The sequence below is a fragment of the Artemia franciscana genome, chromosome 18 (genome assembly GCF_032884065.1).
Source record: "Artemia franciscana chromosome 18, ASM3288406v1, whole genome shotgun sequence".
Taxonomy (NCBI): Eukaryota; Metazoa; Arthropoda; class Branchiopoda; order Anostraca; family Artemiidae; genus Artemia; species Artemia franciscana.
Window position 1 is genome coordinate 35914479 of NC_088880.1, and position 19188 is coordinate 35933666.

General features: G+C 33.6%; 1 protein-coding gene across 4 annotated transcripts in view; it reads left to right on the top strand.

Annotated features, from left to right (window-relative positions):
• Positions 1 to 19188, top strand: part of LOC136038949 (uncharacterized) — a 145539-nt gene that overhangs the window by 78696 nt on the left and 47655 nt on the right. For all 4 annotated transcript variants that reach the window (XM_065722460.1, XM_065722462.1, XM_065722461.1 and 1 more), the window contains exon 7: positions 15514 to 15670. In XM_065722460.1, the coding sequence (XP_065578532.1) occupies positions 15514 to 15670 (157 nt within the window). The remainder of the gene's footprint in view (positions 1 to 15513; positions 15671 to 19188) is intronic.

Consider the following 19188-nt stretch of genomic DNA (forward strand, 5'->3'; position numbering starts at 1 on the left):
ACCTCAGATTTGAAAAGCTGGAAGCTGCTTCAAGGAGACTCCAGAGTAAGAGTATTCAGCTAACGCCAGAAAAGAATTTGGGCATTTATTTGCAAAGGAAAGCGAACTACACTCCTGCAGTAATGTAGAAAACACAGCTTAGATACCAATACAGTTATGAAAACTCCTATCTTACCCATGACAAACTTTTGGTACAGAGCTCTGAACTTGGAACCTCCTCCAAGCCCGCGCTCCGACGCGTAGATCGTACTACAACATCATACTCTTCTTGCACAAGTAACAAAATTTGGAAGAGAAAAATTGTGACCCAAGAAAAATAGCTGTTACTTTTTTGGCTATATTTTTAGCTGTTACTTTCTGGCTAAATATAGCCAAAAACAAAAGTATATGATCATGGATAGTAAGAACTTCTTATTCTCACAGTTTACTTTCATTGAACTGCATAAACACCAAAAACAAGAAGAATAATAGGGAATTTTTTAAGACAATGGGAAACAAATTAGAATGAATATTTCGGACCTATGTCCAAGGGCCGTCCTCAGCAATACAAATAAGAAAAAACTACTTACAAGAGGATAAAATCAATAAAACTAAAATGAACAGTTTTCAAAACAGTCCCAGCATCCTTACCTCAGCCAAGTTCAACCAGGATTGATAAATAAATTGTTATGAAACGAGGCAATTCATTGAAATGAAAGAAAATGATTTAAAGACAGGTTTTTAATGCCAGCCTAGCTTTTTTCGCTGCTGATCTTATAGGTCTATTTGTGACAGGTTCTGTGTTAATATCTATTGTTTTTTTATACAATTTCGTAAGGTTATTTTTAATTAAATTTCTGTATAAAGCATTCAGTGAATATTCTCCTAAATCCCTATTTAAAGAAATATTATTATTAATCTTAAGTCTGATTTCAAATGCTTCTCGAACTACTTGCTTTATGCCTAGATCATTGCTAATAATGGCGAACTCTTCAAAAAGTTTTTTTTGGCTAGGATTTTCGGAAACATGGCTACTTAAAGCAGAATCAAAAGAAACAGAAGTAATATTATTAGAATCCAGAGCTTTGGTGATATCATCTTTATGTTGTTGTAGAAGTATCTCGAAATTCTTTTGGGTTCTCCCTACATAGAATTTGCCACAGTCGCATGGTATTTGATAGACACCTCTTTGGCGAGTAATTGGAGTCTTATCTTTACCAGGATTTAGTAGATTTATGATTTTCAAATTATTGATAAATACAACATACAGATTATTTTGTGTGCACACTTTTTTAAGATTTCTAGTGATTTTTGGGATATATGGGAGGTAAATTATGTTTTGGGGCTTATCGGGATTTTCACATGGTAAATTATTGTTGATTTTATGGGAGTGTCTTTTCACTCTACGGTTAATTGTATTATTAATAAATAAAAGAGGATACCCATTTCCAAAAAGTCTGTCCTTGATGAAGTCTAGTTCAGCTGTGATCTAGGAACCAGAACTATGCTTAGATCATTGCTAATAATGGCGAATTCTTCAAAAAATATTTTGTGGCTAGGTGGTTTGATTCAAAATGTAAATATCTATTGTGTTGTGTTACTTTTCTGTAAATAGTAAAATTGAGTTCATCTAAGTTACGAATAATTAGAACATCTAGGAATGAGATTTTATTTGCAAATTCAATCTCTAAGGTAAACTTTAAATTCCTTTCATATGTATTAAGATGATCTAAAAAACCCTAAGTTCATTTTCCCCCTAGTTCTAAAGTGAAATTACGTCATCCATGTAACGTCCATGTAGGGCTTGTCTTATTGATACACTTAACAATAATAAAAAAATGACTAATCCTCCCGCCAATATAAAACCAGATAATTTGCGTGACCTAAGAATTCTATCCAATCTCCGCAAAGGTCCGTCCATTATTATAACTAAAGCAGATAAAAGCAATTCTTTGGTTGTCATGGATACGAAAGATTACGACACGAAAATTTATGCACATCTAAATGACAAAACTACATATAAAACTATAACCCACGATCATACTGATCAGTTTGCTAACAAAATTATAAAGGAATTAAAAGATCTAAAACAAAATGGTAAAATTACTCCACAATTATATAATAAACTTTTCCCCCGAGGCAGCTTTTGTCCAAAATTTTACGGTCTACCAAAATTACATAAGCAAGGCATTCCTTTAAGGCCAATTGTAGCTTGTATGAAAGCCCCCACCTCTAACATTGGAAAATGGTTATGTACAGCCTTCAAACCTTTGCTTTTTTCTCAAAAATCTTATACATGTAATTCAGTAGATTTAGTTGAAAAACTCAAAAACGTAAATATTTCAGAAAATACAATTATCAGTAGCTTTGACGTTGTGTCTATGTATACAAATATTAATGTAGCAGAATCCGAGAAATTATTAGAAAATAAAATAAATGAAAATTATGACTTAATAGAAGTTTCAGCAACAAGATTAGATTGCGACGTTTTATTGACCTTGGTTAAACTTTGTAACAAGTATTTAATGTATTTCGAATTCCGTAATTCTTTCTACCAACAAATAAATGGCTTACCCATGGGTGTGCCTCTATCCGGGTTACTGGCAAATATTTATGTAGAGCATATTGAAAATTGGGCATTAAATTCATATTTTTTGAAACATATCTTTTGGGAACGTTACATGGATGACGTAGCCTAATTTCACTTTGGAACTATGGGGAAAATTAACTTAGGGGTTTTTTAGATCACCTTAATTCATATGATAGGAATTTACAGTTTACCTTAGAAATTGCAAATAAAATCTCATTCCTAGATGTTCTGATTATTCTTAAATTAGATGAACTCAATTTTACTATTTACAGAAAAATGACACAAAACAATAGACATTTACATTTTGAATCAAACCACCTAGCCACAAAATATTTTTTGAAGAATTCGCCATTATTAGCAATGATCTAAGCATAAATCAAGTAGTTCGAGAAGCAATTGAAATCAGACTTAAGATTAATAACAATATTTCCTTAAATAGGTATTTAGGACAATACTTTATACAGAAATTTAATTAAAAATGATACGTTTTCTTTGAGTGCTCGTTAATTCCCACCTTACGAAATATTATAAAAAACCACTAGATATTAACACAGAACCTGTCACAAATAGACCTATAAGATCAGCAGCGAAAAAAGCCAGGCTGGCATTAAAAACCTGTTTTTAAAGTATTTTCTTTCATTTCAGTGAATTACCTCGCTTCATAACAATTTATTTATCAGTCCTGGTTGAACTTCGCTGAGGTAAGGTTGCTGGGACTGTTTTGAAAAACTGTTCATTTTATTTTTATTGATTTCATCCTCTTGTAAGTTGTTTTTTCTTATTTGTATTGCTGAGGACGGCCCTTGGACATAGGGCCGAAATATTGATTCTAATTTGTTTCCCACTGTCTTAAAAAATTCCCTATTTTTCTTCTTGTTTTTGGTGTTTATGCAGTTTTATGAAAGTAAACTGTGAGAATAAGAAGTTCTTACTATCCATGGTCATATACGTTTGTTTTTGGCTATTTTTAGCCAGAAAGTAACAGCTAAAAATATAGCCAAAAAAGTAACAGCTATTTTTCTTGGGTCACAATTTTTCTCTTCCAAATTTTGTTACTTGTGCAAGAAGAGTAGTATAGATAGTAATTATAATATAAAAAACAGGAAGAATAGGGTACTTAACCAACTTAACCAGTCACTTAACCAGTACGAAAAATGATCTTCGGAAACCCCTTCTAAGTTCTGGAAAAGTTTTATTTCCTGCATCACATGTCATACTCGTCTTTCTTAGAATTTCTATGAAAGCAAATAGTCTTCATGACAGTAAATTTATTGAAGAATAAGGTACCAAGATCGTGGAAAACTAAAACGAAAGGAATATTTTTTTTGGACCTAAAATGGAGAAACTGATGGAAGATACATATTTTTGAAAACCAATTAAATATGCAACAAGCAGCTATATTTTGAATGCTTCTGTCACAATTTCTTTCCTGAAAACATTGGGGCTGTGAGCCCTGAACACGGGAAACTTTCCTGTTATATATTGTGGAAATGGAAAGGCTATTCTATAGTAAATGGAGTCGAAATATGTTGTCAGAATGCTGCTTGACGTTAGAGAAAAATGTTGAATTGTTTATCAAGCAATGTACTGCCAGAAGTCTACTTCACACACATGTGCTTCCCACATATGCAAATATTTTATCAGATAGGAAGTCACAAAGTTATAACGAAGAACAATTTATTTCAACACTTTTTACAAGCAGTGAATACCCTTAGAGGAGTTTAAAAATATGGAAAAACAAAATAAAGCGAAAACACTAACAAGAAGAAATTCATAAGGAAAATAACATCTCAGCTAATTAGACAATACAATTAAGCTATACAGTTAAAAGGAAAGTTGAAAATATTTTCTTGTGATGCGTATAAAACCTATTCTCAAGCTGGTCCATTTCTGAAGAAATATCGAAAACGTCATATCTACTCGAAATGTATCGGTTGTGAGTCCAAAGCAGCGACTGCAGAATATATTTGCAAAAACGGAAGAATAGAGATTCCACAAAAAAAACAAGAAGAAACATGAGGAAAAAAAGTTTTGTAAAATCTGCCCAGGGTTATGTTGTGAAATTGGCCTTTAATAATTCCGATGGTATTATTGGAAAGGGCTGGGATAAACACGTAGTTTTGTTTCACATTTTTCCGTAGAGCTATGGAGTACTTAGCTGGCAACCCGTATGGTTATGAGTTTCTTAGCTGTCAACCCACATGGTTAAGGAGTTATAGAGTACTAAGCTCACAGCCGCAAAGGAATCTAACGCCTTTGAAATGTCAATCGTACGCACATTGAGATTCTTTTTCGGCTGTCGAATAGTGATCTAAAATAGCCAAAAAAGTTGCGTATGCTTTTTGTACGCCTAAATGAGTACATGGAATCCAGACTGGTAGCTATAATGTATAGACAAGACAAATATTTGTCATGTAATTGATCTAAAACCCAAGATAATGAAAGCGAAAATAATTGAAACCAGTATGAAAAAGTCTCATAGAATCTCTCGGTTCTATGTGTCTATAGTGTCATAGAATTTATGTATCTATGTATCTATAGTGTCATTAAATTGTTATACGGTCACTCATTTCTATATGTCTTTCCTTTTCCATACATCACTCATAGCTTCCTCTAATCATAGAACCGTTCAGTTTGTTCTTTTGAGTGTCATGAAGCTTATATTTTTTTGACCAGATTTTGAGCACTAGATAGTTAGTTAGGTTGGAATTTTGTTCTATTAGGGCTAGATTTTTAAGTTTTTGGACTACCACAGCTTTTTGGGCTACAGCAAGATCGCAGAGAGGTGTTTAATGGCTTAGTTCAAAACTTCGGCCTCGAATAAATTTATCTTCGCAACGCCTCTGTAATCTGCACTTTTGGTGTCATTTCTGGAGTAATCTCTATGGTCGAACATACTTAAAAGAAGTTTTAAAATTTTTCCCTCTTGTATGTTCCCTCTCATCCCCTTAGTAAGGGATACCTAAGAATTTCACATTGGAAAAAATGTACTTAATGAATAAACTTCATTCGCTTATTTCCATTTATTTGGAAAAAAGCGTTTTAAGATCCAATTTTTAAACTTATCGATAACAGTAGAACCCTGTAACAACAAAAACCTGTATATATAATGTCCTTATAAAAAATCATACTGACCTTGTTAGTTTCAACGGGCAAGGTAAACAAAGATCTGTCTGTAACGTTTAAGGTTTATATTTAAAAAAAAAAACAAGCAAAAACGAATTAAAACAAAGCTCTTTTTATGGAAATAAATACTGAAATTGAAAAACTAAAATTATTATTTCGTCAATTGCTCAAGATATGTTTAAGAGATTAGCTAAAGGAAACTTACTCTTGATATTTTCCAATACCATTGAATTTCGAAAAAACAGCACTTTATTAAAGACTGTACTTACTTGAGTTTTAAATAATTGTAATTACGTATTAAAAGTTATTAAGATAATGATCTTTGACTCAAAAACTTATAAATTAATATTTCTTTTGCGCAGGTTAATCGGTTTTTGCTCCCAAGGGAACATAATGTTTTGTGTTTTTTTTTTTTTTTGGCGGTTGATGTGTTTCCAGCCAAGTGCTAGTCTTTAGAAATGAACAGATATTGAAAAAAAATGATTCAGTTTGTTCTAAGTGGCCTCTTAGAAATGTATTACGAAATCAAAAGAGCAATAATCTACGCATGTTTATTCAACTTGTTTTTTGTATTAATTCGATACAAACCTTAAACTTATCTTAGACGCAAAAACAACTGGTAAAATCACTTTTTTCATTTTGTCAATTATTGCTTCACATCTTTTGAGCAAAGATATGATCGAATAAGAAAAGGAAGAAAAACATCATATTTTTTTCTTTGTAAATGTCAATTCTTAAAATATGCAACAAACTATAGAATATATTACAAGCCTTTTCGAAAGTTAGCAGAATACTCAAGAGCCTTGTTTGGAGATCTGTTTTTTTTTTTATATGAGAGGGTGTGTAGCTCAAACAATAAATCAGTCTGGCAATTTTATTCGAACTTTAAATTCAAAAAAGGAATTCATAAAGTAGCCAAATTCTTAACTATTATTTTGCCATTTTGAAAGTACATTATTATACACCAAGCAATGTATAATACATGTAGCCAATACTCTATTATAATATACAAGTTAGCTTCTGTAAAATATTGTATACTACTTGTATTACTAGATATGATAGAGCAGCACTGCCTATGATATTTTTTATATGCCCTCTTAATAACTGCATACATCTAATTTTTCGTTTCATAAAAACTCCCCCTAAGCATCCTCTACAACTTTCAACTGATTGGCCTTATTGTCATAAGTTAGAGTAGCCATAGAAGTAGTATTGAAAGTATACACATAGTGTCTTTTGGCTAGTTCAAAATACGCCAAAACTTACCCTGAAAGGTGTAACTTAATAATATAAGCTAATATAACAAAATATAATATAATATTGTATAATATCATTATATTATTATACAATATTATTATATAATATACAATATTATAATAAATATTATAACGTATAATATAGTATTAATAATATAAAATAATAAAAGCCCTTACCCTGATATTGCTTTGTCACTCTTTTGATAGTCTCCATCATCATAGTTTGTTTTGATTTAGTTCAATATGCGCCTAATTATTCATTGAAAGCTTCATCTTAATACTCTTAGCTTGTGTAGTAGTAATAGTTGTAGCAGCAGTAGTGATATTAGTAGCGGTATGCACACATCACTTTTGGTTTTTTTCCTACATTCCCTTCGACGCACAATTTTTAAAATTAATACATAAATAAATTTTTAAGATACATTCTTTTGATAATTTAAATGCACATAGTTACTTCAAATATGACATGAATATTCTTTCAAATTTTACCTTCATAGACTCAAGTCTTAATACTAGCACCACAGTAGTGGTAGTAGTTGAAGTAGTCGGAGGAATAGTGTTGTATTATTAGAACTAGTTACTGTAGTAGTATTAGTACTAACAGCGGTAATAGAATGGACGTCTTGCCTTTTCATATGTTGAACATCCATATCATGATGCCTTGGAAGTTTCACCTGGCACGGTAAGCCGTTCCAAAAATTCCGCTAATGCGCACTTTTGACCTCCTTTTGATGCTGTTTTCATGTTAATACTCTATACTCTACAAGTTGTTGCAATTAAAGTTGTAGTTGGAGTATATTAGTAAAAGTAGCAATGGTAGTAGTATTATTAGTGACATGCATATTTTATCTTTTCATCTTGCGAACTTCCCCCTTAAGTATTCTAAAGTAAAACAGTTCAAAATAGGGATGATACCTTTTTAGTGACAGTGAATAGATATAAAATTATTTAACTGGATATTTCGAACGCATATACAGTGTTCATCATCTGTTTTACTGCTGATGATGAACACTGTATATGTGTTTGAAATATCTAGTTAAATAATTCTATGTCTATTCACTGTCAATAAAAAGGTGTCATCCCTATTTTGAACTGTTTTACTTTCGTCATGGAAAGGCAGTGTGGTCTTTGAAGTTATCTACGTTAAGTATTCTCTGAAAGTTCTCTGAAATGTAATTCCCAAATCCATTCTTGAGATACGGCCTTTTGACAATCTGCATACACATAGTGTGTTTTGATTTGGTTCAAATTTCCTCCTCAATATTTTTTCAAATTTTCACCTTCATGCACTTAGCCTTAATTGCATTCGTGTCATAGTAGAAGTAGTAGTGGTAGGAACAGTAGTAACAGTAATAGCGTATTATTATTAGTAATAGTAGCAGTAGTAGCAGGTACTTTTTGCCATCTGGTCAACTGAATATCCCACTCATGATACAACTGGAGTTTCCTCTTGACACGGAAAGCCTTTCCGAGAATATTGCTGATACACGCATATCAGCAATCTATATGCAAATAAAATGCTTTTAGTTCAACTTTACCCTCAGCGTTTCTTTAGATGTTTATTTCAATATCCCCAACCTTAGTAAAACCCACCACAGGAGCAGTAGTTTTAATGATAGTGGTGGTATTAATAGCAGTAGTGGCTTGCAAATATTGCAGTTTCGATCAGTTGATGATCTCACTCATCATTTACTGACATGACAAAATTAATATACTCAGTCATTCCTGAGTTCCGCCTTTTGGCAACCCATATACACATACAATGCTTTAATTTAGGTCAACGCTCCCTTCAACAATTCGTTGAAAGACTTACCTTAATGCCCTTCATATTTCAGGAAAGTAGTTGTCAAACATGAATACCTTTTCTCAGTAACATTTAATATATATCAAATATCCATTTAATATATAAAGGCATGTAAAATGTGATCAAATTGTCTAGCCTACAGCCTTTGCCCTGAAGTCTTTATGGGGAGGGCGGTTGACATCTCTAACACATAATTACTGAAAATTTCAAAATGCTTTAATAATAGATGTCTAAAAACTTTGTTTGGATATTTGTTTTTTTGGAAATGATGAGCGTGGAGGGTAGGGAGGGGGGCTGGTTGCTCTCAAATCAGTTCTGACTTTTATAAAGGGTAATATAACTTCAAGCTTCAAATCAAGTGAGGCCCATCTGAAGTTTATTCGACAACTCATTCCATAAAAACCTTATATGCCCTTAGGGCATAACTTACAGCCCTTTCCCCAGGGCTTTGGGGAGGTTTTGACAAACCTGGAGGCATTGTTATACGTTCTTTGGACTATTTTGTTTTAAAACAGATATTTCACAATTTCAATCAGATGTATTTTATGAAAAGAGGGTAGTTAGGGGGGGGGACTAGTTGTCCTCCATAACTTTTGACTTAAAATTGAACTAGAGCTTCCAATTTTCAAGCAAATGAGCCTCATCTAAGGTTTAAACAACCATCCTTTCCATAAAAACCTCAAATGCCCTGGGGTGTAACTTGCAAACATTGCCCTATGCTCTGGTGGTTTATAGTAACCACAAAAGCCCTGTTATATGATCTTTGTACTATTCTGAATGAAATAGCTATTTCTAAATTTTTATTGGATGCATTTCGGGAAAACATGACGTTTGGGGGAAGGGGGATAGCAGCTGTCCGGTCACTTTGACTCTTAAAAAGAGCACTCAAGCTTCCTATTACCAATCCAATGAGACCCCTCAGAAGTATATGCGACCACCCTTTCTATAAAAACTTATATACCCACAGGCCATAACTTACAACCTCTGCCTTGAGGACTGTGAGGTGATTGTCATCCCCAAAGATATAATTTCTGAATCTTTCAATGAAGCTGAACAAAATTCCTATCTCAAAATTTTGACTGGACGTGTTCGCGGAAATGATGGGCGTGGAGGGGGAGGCTGGTCGCCCCTCAAACTTTTCACTTTTGACTCTTTAAAAGGCCACTATAACTTCCAATTTAAGATCAAATGAGCCTCATTTGAAATTAATACGGCCAGCCATGCCATAAAAACCTATATACCCCAGGGTATAATTCAGAACCCTCGCTCAAGGGCTCTGAGGGATGATACCAACCCTAGAGGCCTTTTCCTCTATTATTCGAACAAAATATCTATGTCACAGTTTCAATTAGGTGCCTTTGGTCAAATGAAGCATAGTTGGGAGGGGGGCTAGTTGCCCTCCATCACTTTTGGCTCTTAAATGGGAACTAGATCTTCTAATTTTCAACCAAATGAAATTCTTCTAAAGTTTATATAACCTACCTTCCGTAGAAACCTTAAATGCTCCCCCAGATGTGAAACTTACAACCCTTACCCATTGGCTCTGGGGGTTCCTTTCAACTTTGAAGGCCTAGTTATATGATTTTGGACTATTTTTAATGGAATGGCTATTTGAAAATCTCAATTGGATGTATTACAGCAAAATACGACGTATACGTGTGTTTCGGCTTGGGTGGGGGGTCTTTAACAGGGCACTACAACTCCTGATTAACAATCTAATGAGCTCTATCCAAAGCTTATGCAACGACACTTTCTACAAATACTTTATTTGTCCCCAGGGATGAACTTACAACCCTAGCCCTGAGGGCTGAGGCGGTGGTGGTATTCCTCAAAGACATAATTTCTGGTACTTTTTACTAGGTTGAGCCAAATGTCTATCTCAAAATTTTGATTGGACGTGTTTGGGGAAAATGATGTTCGGTGGAGGGGGTTGGTTGCCCCCCAATTACTTTTAACTATTGAAAAGGGCACCAGTCTTTTATATTTACAAATAAATTAGCCATTTTCAAAGTTTCTACGACAACTCCTTCTATACCAAGTGACGTGATCTAAAACACTCCCCCCCCAAAAAAAAAAAAATAATACGTTGTGCCAACATCGTTCTTTGCTTAGGCTATTGTGCTGCTTATGATATATACAACAATCAACTTTTTACGATGATTCCATATATATAAAACTTGCTAAGTTAAAAATTAACTATCAGTAGCTACAAACCTGAAAAAATTTACTTGATTTTGGTAAAGGGACAAACCACAACCAAGAAGACATGTGATCTCGAATGAAAATTGAACCATCAAATTCAGTACATCAGACAACCCTATTGTAAAGGTTTCAAGATCCCGTCTAGAAGTTTAAAGACTTGGGCCAACAGCCAATTACACTAGATTTCTGACGGATTTTGAAAAAGCTACTATAAATGATTTTTTTGTCGAGTTTTTAACTTCTACGTCATCGGATGTTGCCTGCTTGTTTCACAGTTTGTCTGATTAAAAGTGATTGAAGAAAAGTTCAATCCCTTGACCTCAAAGAATAAGGTCTGACCCCATTTTTAATGGATCCTCATCAAAAGTATCTATCTCAAAAGTTCCATTACAAGATATAGAAAAATTGTTTAATATACTATGTGGTCGTTTCCCTCAAGGTGATAATTACAATTTTTTCTTGAGGTGCTTAAATGATACTTACATGTGTGGCATTTCATTGCCAAGCTGGGGGGTTTGAATTGCTAAGACTTTTACCATTTTTCTGGAACCACACTGAAAGTATATTGAATTACGTTACAAAACAGTGAATCCTGTCTGCCTACCTACCTTTGTTCTGCCCTAGATTGGATGATAGACTATCTATCAGCAAGTGAAATGACCTCATTTTTATAGGATTCTGAAAAAAGATTGTGCCAGCTTTGCCTCTCACTGAGACAACCTGTCTGGGCTTTTTCTCCAGTTAGCGATGGCTCTCAATATTTTCATCACAGTAGATTTTAATTCATCACAACTAGATTTTAATTTAAGTACAACTCTCGGTAAATGTATAACAAATCATATAACTGGCTTTCGTATAAAGTGAATACACCACTCGATGCCTTTTCTTATGCTTTCTACGAATATAATAACCGTTTCTACCTTAAATTCAGATTTAAGCACTTTTTAACCTAACCTAGCCTAAAATAACCTTATTATAAATACTTATAGCACTGAGAAAATGTAGTATTATTTTGTCGAAAACGGCGCGGAGAAAACGTAGTATTTTTTTGTCGGAAACGACGAATAACTCGTATTTTAATTGAAAATTCCTCCTTTTTAAGAGCTTAAAAAGTGCTTAAATTTGAATTTGTAGTAGAAGCCATTATTATATTCGTAAAGAATATAAAAAAGGCATCAAGTGTATGTTCACTTCATACGAAAGCCAGTTATATGGTTTGCTATAAATTTACCCAATCCTCTCGATCAAGTACGAAATAAATACGATTCTCACTTAAGTTTCTTCAGTAATACCTCTGTACGTGGCATTCCATAGCCAGGCCGGGGGGTACCAAGGTTTGTGCCAGTCTTCTGGAACCACACTGAAAGCACATTGAGTTATGTGGTAAAAACAACGGAGGGTTTGGAGGGTTTCTACAATGTCCTTAATGGTAGGTTCATCTTCGCTCATCCTGGTACTTGGAGGCTCTTTGATAGACCAAAGAGTGACATTGCTGTTCAGTGTTTGTTGGTATCACAGATTGCTCAACAGCATGATCAGAAAAGCTTAAAAATAGTTTACTTCCTCAATGGCTTCCAAGACACCTTCATAAGCACCCTCAGGAAGAAAACGAAAAAAATACATGTACTTTAAAGTTATTGTTTATATGAAAGGGTAAAAAGAAGTTTTGGATGTAAAAATATCCGCAAAGACATATTTTTCATAAAGTTTTGCAAATTCCCCAACAAGAAGAATATTTTCAACTTTAGGAATGTATCAACCTTTTCTAGCAGTGTCTTTGTGTCTCCCGCTGCTTGTATACGGATCAAAAGTTAAATAAATTTGGACAAAAAAATATTTACTTTTGTGAAGGATCTTATGAAAAACTTGCAGAAAAATAAATACGAATTGCCCAATCACTTTTTGCCCTCTAAAGTCGAGTCTTTCTCTCTTAAGTTGCGTGTTGCTCTTCAAAAATGGCACCAATTCCAATGTTTTGTTTTCTGCTCCTTTTTTAAAATAATATATTAAAAATTTTTTTCACGGGACAAAAAATTGAAACGAATCAGAATTACATGGCTGTTTAATTCACTGGGTTGAGTTGTGTGGTGTTTGAACTATAGGGTTGTTGAATTTGAGGTAGTTGAATAAATTGGTAGTTCAGTTCTGGGTGGTCGGTTTTGGTGGCTGGTGGTTTAATTTATGGTAGTGGAGATATGTGGTAGTTGACTTTAGGGTGGTTGATCTGTTTGGTGGTCGAATAATGGTGGTTGATTTAATGATGATTGAGCTACGTGGGAGCTCTCTGAAATATATTTCGCCAGAATTTGCTGCTTCTTCTGCAAATAATGGCAAACATACCGATTCGCATAATTAGAATTAACGTTAAAACCCATATTAAGTAGTGTTTTTATGTTTAAACTGGCCAAGTAATAAATAAATTGTAAATTTATCCACTTGATTGCGTCAAGGCTCTTCCTTAATGCTAGTTTTGTTATTAGTTGTCATTAAGTGCCAACTGTTATTGAGAAACATTTACAAAGTGCCCGAAACCCACAGACCTACCCGAATTTTTGGCTATAGACTACAGACATAAGAGGAGGGGGAAAACAGATAGACTTTAAGCTATTCTGATATTAAATTAAACACAAGTTATCTGTATTTAATGAAGTAAAAAATTTGTTTTTGTGTGTAAGTCAGAATAGGGCATTAAGTGCACTTTGTATGAGTAATAAATAGATAACTGTTATTTACTTTGCCAAATTGATGGATTTTTCCTTTCAAAAATTCTTTCTCTCTTTTCAATTTTTTTTGATTTTTCATTAAAATCATCTAAGATTTGAAAACGATGTAACTGGTAATTTTCAAGTACTTTCCTGCAGTATTTTAATATAAAATTAAACTATAAGTCACAAGTTTTTCAAATTATTTCTTTTCTTTTAAAAATCCAGCACAAAATCCTACACTTTCACTGGATTTTTGGTTAGCTAAATTTGACTATCCAACCAATTATCCTAATCCTAATGGAAAATACAGCAAAAATCCGTCACCTTGCTGATGATAAAACAAGAACGCGGACCTTTCAGACACGCCCTATAAAACCTAGTTTATTGTATCGATCCTACCCTGTTGGTATTCAGTTTACAGCAAAATAATCAGTAAGGTTGGAAGTTCCACTAGTATTTGAATGCCATGTTAACTTATGGGCTTTTTTATTACCAAATACTGTATTGGTTATAACTAGATTTTTATATCTATAAACTGCAGCAATCTGTAGACTGTTTTCTTTTCCAACAGCAAAATTAACTTACGCTGAGATACCATCTATCTCTATTTCTGCCGATCTGGGCATTAAATCTCCTAATAAAAAAGTCATATTTCTACATTTTATAAAAGGTCATATACTATTATGACTGATACCCCACCATGTTTATTCAAACCACCCTTCCTGCCTGAGTAAATACATTCTATATCACCTAATTTCTTATGTTTTCTGTCCCTCTGGATATGAGTTTCTGAAACTCCTACCAAGTCCAGTTAGAAGCGTCTGAATTCGTCAGTCCAAATGTCGATACGATAGTTTTTTTTTTTTTTTAGCGCTGTAACATTCCAAATTGCAATTTTCATATTCTTTAAGTTATTGAAATTATTTTGGCCTAAGGAAAAGCAGTGGTCCCAGAATCAGTGCAGGACGGGGACTAACACATCTTCTCAAGTCTACACGAAACACTTAAGCTCACTTTAAACGAGACTGCAAGAAGGACTTCCAGTTGAATGGAGGCCTTGTGTAATCCTGGGCCAATCTTGGGGAAAACATAGTTTTCAACACTTGTCGATGCTCCTTTATCAACAAGAGTTGAAATCCTGTACAGACATTTTCAAGCCTATTCTCTTCAGCTCATTATATATTCATACCTACAAATATTATGCTACTACGATGAGACAACCCGTAATAGATAACTTAGCAAGGAAGAGGATTTTGAGCCAAAAAATCTCACCGAAACAGCCAAAAACCGGGAGAATTGTCCATTAATCATAATCCAGTGGAAATGCTGTGTTGCTGATTAGTTTATGATTTCCTCGAAGGGTGTCACTCCTCAAGGTCACCCTGCTGTAGTGTTGGTGATAATAATTTTGGCTAGGAAGACTAGTGAGAGGTCCACCCTGATGCCACTATTAGGCCACGCAAGCAAGGATTTCCCTGTCAGGAGTAGGGACGGAGAATGGAGCTTATGACGGAGCAGAGACCCCATATATATATATATAAATATATATATATATATATATATATATATATATATATATATATATATATATATATATATATATATATGTATATATATATATATATATATATATATATATATATATATATATATATATATATATATATACATATATATATATATATATATATATATATATATATATAAATCTGATGCCAATAAGCCTTTCTTTTTCTTTCTTTACCTTTACTTTCTTTACCTTTATTTTAATTAGAGTAAACTACATAATGTGTAGGTATCTTTATTTGCTACCGTTGTTGTTTTGTCTTATATCCACTATCTCGTTTTCAGATGTTTTGGATACCTCAAACGATATCTCACGTCAATTATTTTTTGATCGTTTGAGTAAAGTACTACGGAAAGAACGTACAAATTCTGAAACTGAGTCTGGCTATGCGGTTGACCTGGTCTTGGATAGTCCTGATGGCAATGATGATATTCAACAAAGGTAAATCAGTTTAAGCAAGTCAAAGACGGTTTCTACATTCAGGGGCACTGAGAGCGAAGAGGGAGCAGATATGTCGTCCGTCACTATTAAACAACTGTATTTAATGCCCATCAATGAAAAAACAGATGCAGCACAAAAAATAAAAACAAAACAAACAAGCACATACAAGCTATAGGCCTAACATAAGCTTTGGGCTTCGGATGCAGCATTGCCGTTTTTGTCAGGTCACCTTTAGGGAGGAAAAATCGAAAGTAGTTCAGGGTATTGCATGTGCGACATGGAGTGTCCGGGAAAATGTGGGTGTTTAAGGGGGAGGGCAGGACTCTTTCATTTTGTTAATGAAGAATTTCCGTTGGAATGTTACACTTCAAATAGGCCCTAATACCCAAAGCAAAACAATTACTCTTAAATAGTGCTTTAGCCTGCGATCATCGAACTTCTGGAAAAAAAAACCCTATAAAAGTATAAAAGTGGTTACCAACTGGATTTTAACTGAAGTTCAGGAGCATCATATCATGACCACGAGAAATCGAATAAAGATTTAAAATAAATTTATTGATTTCACAATTCTCAAAAAAAGCTTAGTTGTATGTAATATAGATTTAAGATCATTGAGACGATTCAAGATGGTTTAAATGAGAAAAACTTTTTAAAAAATGAAATTAGTGAACGACATAAAAATAAAGAGTGAATACTTCGTATATAAGGGGGCACACCCCCTCATAAAAACCTCTACTCTTTGCCCTAACATTTGACCTTTGTCTAGCTTCTTTAAAAACGACTAATTAGTACAAAGGTCGTTGAATTGGAGCAAGAAGTATTTTAAAATCATTACAGATTTTAGCGGGAAGAATAGGCGTTTAGGAGGTGGTATTACACCTTATATACAAAACCATTTTTGTTCAATTTCTGTTTGAATGTCTTCCTGTACTTTATTTTAAAAAAACTCCTTTTTGTTTAATCCCTGGTTGTTTTCAAATAACGTCAATGCCTACGATAAACTGTATATATAAGTGCCTGTATATTCATAGGTAGCGTTGTAGACAGCCTCGGAATAGAAAATTTCTCTGGCACTTAATTTCTTTTATGTAACAACAAATACCTAAAGCGATCAAATTAATGAAAAAGATTCAGTGGTACAAGATTAGCTAGAATTAATTTGAAACCAAGGTCAATGCACGAATGAAAGAAAATTCATAGGTAGCGAAGTCTAGCCCCTTTTTTCGTTAATGGAATAAGATTTCTCGAGCTTGTAACTTGTGCTGAGTGACTTGAAACGACGAATTTTAAGTTTTTAAAATTGCCATAAAACTCAATTCCTTTTAACATACATCTCTATAAAAAATTCAAACTTTTCAAATTTTTTTTCAAAAATTTCAAAAATTTCAAACCGTACGCACCAGTCGCACCTTACTTATAGTCTGCTGGTACACAACTGTTTTATGTATAAAAAATAGAAATAAAACCCAATATTTCCAATTAAACGTCAATAAGAAAATTTTCTGGTAATACTTGACTCGGCACGTCTGGGAAAACCCCCTGACAACATTAAAGATACCCCTACATCTCTCCAGGTAAGCAAAGAATCTAACCTTTTATCTAAGAAAAACGATACTTGCATGATATAGCCCCTATCGCTCAAGTTGTTCATTCATTGATGCATTATAGAACCGGTTTTTTCATTAGTTTCTCTCAGATTAGCGTTGGGGTAAAGCATTTGAACAGTTAGAAAACAATTCTTATTTCATAATATACAAAATAATTGTCCATAACACAAGAGGCATGCAGACCCGATATCCTTTATCCCCCCCCCTAATGTGCAAATATATAGCCCAAATTTGTTTCTAAAGTATTATATTTAATCATGCTTAGGTATATTTCATTAGGATTGGATCATCCCGCATCTCTATATTAAGTTTTAGTCGAAATGAAGGGAGTTAAAAGTATAATTTATTCATCACCCATCCCCTACAAACCCCATTCTATATTTACCTGAATCTTCGCAAAAATTAAAAAAATGGATACGGAAACGCACTTTTTGAGGCATCAGGCCCCCAGCTACGCAGAAAACTACCGGCCATCCTCCATAATAACTGTTACGAAATTATATGTATAATTTTCCATCCATTTGTCAAAAATCTAGTAAATCAGCTTACTTTAAGGGATATCGGGGATATCTTGGATGTTTTCGGGGGGTTACAAATGCTTGAATTAATTATGGATCTTCTACAGACAGAGTGAATTTCCAGAAATAAGTACACAGCGAAATTACTACCTCTCAATCCGGGGGAGCTCAATATATATTTCTCAATAATTTAAATTGATTGACTTTCTAAAATTTTTGGTCGGTAGGGACTTTGCCCTTTTTGGCTCGAAATTGTAGTCTGGTGCCACGAAGTAACCGGAAAAACCATTTTTCTGCAGAATAATGTTCGGTGCTTCTTAAAAAAGGCGCTAAAAATTTCAATTTCTTTTTTTCAATGAGTTATCTCTCGATTTTTAAGACCCTAGGTTCGATACAATAATTCTAGAAAAAAAGCGACAGTATAAACACGGATCTGTGATCTTTTTGAAAAATTAAATTAAAAAAAAACAAGTTTTTTTTAACTGAAAATAAGGAGCGACACTAAAACTTAAAACGAACAGAAATTACTCCGTGTATGAAAGGGGCTGCTCCTCCCTCAATGTCCCGCTCTTTACGCTAAAGTTTTACTCTTTCTCTCAATTCTACTTTATTAAACAGTAAATAACTTTAGCGCAAAGAGCGGGACGTTCGTTTTAAGTTTTAATGTCGCTCCTTACTTTCAGTCAAAAAAAAAATGTTTTTTATTTAATTTCTGAAGTTTTTGAATTAATACATTTTATATTTTGGCTCTCCGCAAATGAATAACTAAACGTAATTTGCGTATTAATTTTTATTTGCTAAATGGCTTTCTCTTATTTTTGATCAGACGATTTTGAGGAAAAGGGTGGGAGAGGAGGCCTAGTTGCCCTCCCATTTTTCGGTTACTAAAAAGGCAACTAGAATTTTTAATTTTTAATGAACGTATTTATTAGTAAAAAATATACATAACTTAGCAAATTAACTTACGTAACGAACTTCTATATTCGTACTTTTTTATTATGTATATGAAGGGGTTTTCCCCCTCGTTAGTACCTCACTCTTTACATTAAAGCTTTAATTTTGTCCAGATTCTTTAAGATTGACCCTTGAATCACAAAGGCTGTAGAATAAATAGTTGAAATTACTAAAAATACTTTAGCGTAAAGAGCGAGCTATTTAGGAAGATATGGACTCCCCCATATGCGTAATAATCTCTGTTCGTTTTAAGTTTTAATGCTGTTCCTTACTTTCAGTTGAAAAAACTTTTTCATATTTTTTTTTCATTGTTTTTTTTTTTAAATAATGCTAGAAAATCCTGCGCCCCCTTCATAGAATTTCTCTTCTCCCATGACAAACTCCTCCAAGGGAAGATCCTCCCATTTAGCCCCTTCCCCTCAACCCCCCCCCCCCAACC